The sequence below is a fragment of the Neopelma chrysocephalum genome, unplaced genomic scaffold (assembly GCF_003984885.1).
Source record: "Neopelma chrysocephalum unplaced genomic scaffold, ASM398488v2 Primary Assembly neopelma1_94763, whole genome shotgun sequence".
NCBI lineage: Eukaryota > Metazoa > Chordata > Aves > Passeriformes > Pipridae > Neopelma > Neopelma chrysocephalum.
In genome coordinates this window covers 1-4,713 of record NW_020923469.1, presented here as the reverse complement: position 1 = coordinate 4,713, position 4,713 = coordinate 1, and the positions used below count along the sequence as shown (strand labels likewise).

Sequence of the window (4,713 nt, the reverse complement as noted above, 5' to 3'; positions counted from 1 at the left end):
GAATGGGGATGGCAAAACCATGGGGAGCTTGTCCCAGCAAAGCTATGTTTGCCATCTCCACTGGTCCTGGTCCTTTCCCTAATGTTCTCCCTCGCTTTCTCCCTCCCATTTCCTCACTGCAGGCACTGGCCCATACCTGCTCTCCCTGGTCATGCTGGATGAGAAAGGTGATCTCTTTCTGCTCCTGTGCTTCCAGCTTCTTCACAAAGAAGAGCAGCTCCCACCACTCGGCACGGCTCAGGGCCTCTGCAGCCTTGGTCGGCGGCTGCCCCAGGTAAGGCAGGGAGTACAGACCTCCCAAGGGCTTGCACAAAAATGGTTGTGCAACTGCAGGAGAGCAGAGCAAGGAAGGGCACTGTCAGCTCTGCCAATTCCCCCATCCTCTGTTGTACACTCTACATTCCCCAAGGAAAGAGCTCATGTGGACTGTCTGGGTAGAAGAGGTCCCCAGCCTGCTGGGAGAAAGGGAGGGGAAGTGGGAGAGGGAGAACATGCTGGAAGGAGACTGATAGGCTGCTCACCTGCTCTCAGTCTGTGTTTTTGTGTCAGGGTGTTCACCTTCTCCTGGCCCTCAAGTTCCTTTTGCTCTGAAGGGCCAATCATCTCAACCATATGCCAGTGAACCCAGTATGTACAGCCCAGGGCCTGCCAATACACCTGAAGAGGAAAGCCCAACAGAGGCCCAGCTGAGGGAAGGCAAGCCCAACCCCACTGTCCCCATGGAAGGCTGCACAACAGCCTGTAGCCAACAGAGCAGACAGGCCCCTTGGCAGCCCCTGGTCCCCAGCAGAGGGTACCTGCACGGGCGGCATGCCGTCGTTGCTGCGGCGGAATTCACCCTCGTCACCTGCGCTGACCTGCTCGTAGTCCTCCAGCATGCGCACTCGCATGCCGCACGTGAGGTTCGCCTGCACGTACTCCACGTAGCTGCTGCGGCTTGGGAAGGCTGAGCGTGTCTTGAAGGTGATGGGCTCTTTTGGTGGGGAAATAGGGGCTGCTTCAGCAGCAGTGCTGGCTGGAGTCTTGTGCTGGAAGATGGAGCGGGTGGTGCGAGGCCGGAGCTCCTGTCGGGGTGGCAGCTCTGGCTTGTGGTTGTGGTTCCAGCCCATCACGTGCACCAGCTCCGAGATGAGGTTTGCCATGGCCATGCTGAACTCAAACTCCTGCTTCACACAGCTCCTCTCCTCAGGGAGCAGGCTGGGCACAGCACACTCCTGCTGCTCCTCTCCCTGCTCCACACCACTTCTCAGCTTGTCCAGGAGAGAAGTGACACACAGGTAGCGCTTCACCAGGACAAACAGCAGCTTCCCAGGGATCTGCGACAAGCACAGCTGTCAGACTCAGCCTGCAGAGCACCTCCAGCTCCCAGCTCTCTCCGAGCCACCAGCTCATCCACAGTCAGGATCCCAGGAGAGCTCTGGACCAGCTGGCAGCAGCAGAGACCTCTCAGCCCACCCTCGTCTCCCTGCTCACAGAAAGGCTTTCATGTGCCCCTCCTCCACCCTCAGCCTCATGCCAGGCCCAGATCCTGTGCCAGCTCTCCCAATACCCTGTCTTGCTCAGCTGCCCAACTCCAACTACTTTCTTGTCCCAAACAAGGACACCGCCCTGGCCCTCCACTCCCACCCCTCCTGGCCCCTAAAGCCCCACAGGCCCAGGGCTGGCAGGGCCTGCCACTACCTGTGGAAGGGGAATCCCCTCAAAGGACATGCACTGCTCTTCAGAGGATGTTATCTCAGCAAACAGCTCCAGTAAGGTGCAGCGACTGTCAAAGTCCATGTGCTGCTCAATGCCATCCTGCTGGCTCAGGGAACGCAGGATATAGGCCCGGCTCTCTGCAACAGCAACAAAAACTCTTCAGGCCCCATAAAGACAACCCGCACCCCACCCTCAGACAGATCCACAGGCAAGGAACAGCTTTGCTGCTCCCTGTCACCTGAACCATGTTCTGTCCTTCCATCTAGAGTGGCAACATTTTGCTCCACAATGTATTTTTTCTACCCCAAAAGCTGCAAGATTCACCCAAAGCAGCCACCCAAATAACTGACTACAGATCAGGGTCCCAGGGAAGAAAAGAAGTTTTAACCTCAATCAGTCCCTCATCTGCCCCACTTCAGAGCTGCATGAACTCAGACACTAGGACGGGGAAACCAGATCTCTTGTGGGATACATCACAACCAGCAACCTTCCAGGTGCACCCAAGCCTCATCAGGCACTTCTAAGTCATGGCAGCTCCTCTTAAATGAGAACTGGGTGAGGATCAGCGTCTATCCTCCAGGCTTCTGCCAAGCCCCTTGGCACCAGTCTTCATTGCAAGGGTATGCGGAAGCAGACTGTCTGTTCCTCTAAGTGTATCTAGTCAAGGACCTTTTCACTGCAAAAAGTGAAAGTAAGAACGAAGCCATAAATGATAACATAAAGAATCACAAACGTGACTGACAAATGCTAATGGAGGTAGTGAGGAGAAAGAAATCTGGTCAGTCACAATAATTAGTAAGGACATCTGGAGTTTAAGAATGATTATTTTTCAGTAAGATTATCTGAGTAATTGGAATTGGCAAGGAACACAAAAGAGGGTGCACAGAAAGGAATATAAAAGGCACCAGTCATGTTTAAAGCATGGCTAGCCAGTACACTTGTTTGACAGCCCTGTACCTCATTGACACAGTTTGTCCTACTTTGTTATGTCCTCTTATTAAATCTTTTCTAACTCTCTCTGCCCCATGTGTGTGTGTACTGCAAGCACTGTGTGCCAGCTACTGGTGAGACCTGTGTGAATCGCATTTGGTACTAGGACCTGGAGCCTAACTGGGGGCATAGGAGCCCTGTGGAGTCAGCAAGTGGAAAGACTGACAGTTGGAAATGCCATTGCCCTCTGGTTCTGGGGAAGGTCTCATGGATTTGAGCCTGGAGCCAGCTACTGGGAAGACTGGTGTACAGTGGACTCAGTACAAGCTACTCAAGTCTGATCAGGGTGTAGGTGTCCCTGGTCTGAGGTGCCAGCTACTGGGACAAGTGCAAGGGTCTCAGTGTTAGTGACTGGAGCAGGGAGGGTCCTTGGCCATCAGCCACTGGGGACCGAACAGTGTGTGTCCCAAAATACAGCTACTGGAAGGGAGGCAAGTGAGGAGGTCAGCATCAGCAGCTGAAGCAGGACTGCAGTGCCTGGTGCCAGCGGGAAAGGGCAAGTGTCTCTATCTTCCCCAATCCTGCTGGGCACGGAGTGTGCATTTAATTTGTTAGCAAAACTTCATGCTGGATTAGCTGGAAAGTAGGAGGTCCTGGGTCCAGACCAAAATATGAGGCAGGTGGTGGTCTGTGCTGGAAGTCCCAAGGGACTTGTGAATGTGGACTGTGGGAGGAACAAGTGTCTGAGTGCTATATGTTTGTCAGCAAGCATCGAGCTTGACAAATGGATGAACAGGGGAACTCCTGAGGCTGGTAGGCAGGCTTGGATCCAGGCACAGGTGCAGGATAGACAGAGGGGCTGTGCTGGAACCCAAGGGATCCACGAATGTGTGTGTAACTGTGAACCTGGAAAGTGCAGTGTGTGCTGGCAGGAGCGACCTTCTGTCTCGGCTGGACGAAGAGCAGGAGGGGACACGGCTGTCTGTGCTTGTGTTTATGTGAGTCTCTTAGGAGACGTGCTGTTGAAGACAGCACCACTGTCTGTGCCCAGCCTTGTCAGTGTCCTGCATGTGTCTGTGCTCTGGGATGGGCTTTGCTACTGGTTGAACCTGCAAATGGGAAAGTGGCAGCTGCACCACTCAGGCTGAGGAACCCCAGACTCCTCAGGCTGGCTCCAGTGGCAGAGCAGGAGAGGTGGTGGAACTGCTGGAGGAGACAGCCACCCCTAATATTCTTTAACACTCCTAACAGTTAATTAGCATCCCAGCTCAGAAACCCCCTGGCAGGGGTTTTTAACTCTTACAGCAATCCAGACAACTACAACTGAGGAAGTTTGGAAGATCCAGACTGATTCTTCCCCTTTTGCCAACAAGCCCCAAGGCATGCTGTTTCCCAGGCATCTCACCCCTACAAAAGGACTGTCATCCCTCAGCTGCCCAGCAGCACCTCCACAGTGGCACTGAGCAGCAGCAGCCCCCACCTGCATCCTGCGAAGCCAGGGTCCGCAGCATCTTGCCGGCACTGTGGCGGATCTGCTTCTCCCTGTGGCACAGCATCTTCATCAGCACGTCCAGGGCTCCCGTCTCCCTGAAGGCACCCGCCAGAGAGCCAATGCCGGCGTAGGCGCTCAGCACGTGCACAGTGTTCAGGATGGAGCACTTGGGTGTCCCGGCCTCGGCCACCTGCCGCATGGCTCGCTGCACCAGACTCCTGACATCAGCCTTCATCTCCAGCAGCGAGGCTTCGTCCAGCGGGACATCTGCAGCCAACGGACTTGGTGCCTTCTCCTCTTTCACCCACGGCCCTTCAAGCTTCCTCTTGCCCAGCAGTGCTGGGCAGCTGGCACAGACCTCTTCTGCAGACATCCACATCGAGATGTTCTCTGGCTTGGTCTCTGCACAGGAGGCACTGCTGCCTCCCACTGCTCTCTCTTCCGAGCTAATCACACTCCACTGGATCAGGTATTCAGGCCGGCTGTCGTGGCCTCGACGCTGCCGGAGCAGCTTCTCCGGGTAGGCCTGCAGTTTGGGTCCCAGCTGCACAAGCAGGTTGCCATCGTGCTTCTCATTCACCATGGCAGCAGAT

At 55.1% G+C, this 4,713-nt stretch overlaps 1 protein-coding gene across 1 annotated transcript; it reads right to left on the bottom strand.

The window, feature by feature from the left end:
- Positions 1-52: 52 nt before the first annotated feature.
- LOC113980588 (cullin-9-like) lies at positions 53-4,706 on the bottom strand (the record flags this gene model as incomplete). Its single annotated transcript, XM_027707816.1, has 5 exons — positions 4,109-4,706; positions 1,681-1,835; positions 798-1,316; positions 522-657; positions 53-327 (listed from the first exon to the last, which is right to left on the bottom strand). Coding segments are annotated over exons 1-5 (1,680 nt in total), but the record flags the coding sequence as incomplete, so codon positions are not given.
- Positions 4,707-4,713: the final 7 nt, after the last annotated feature.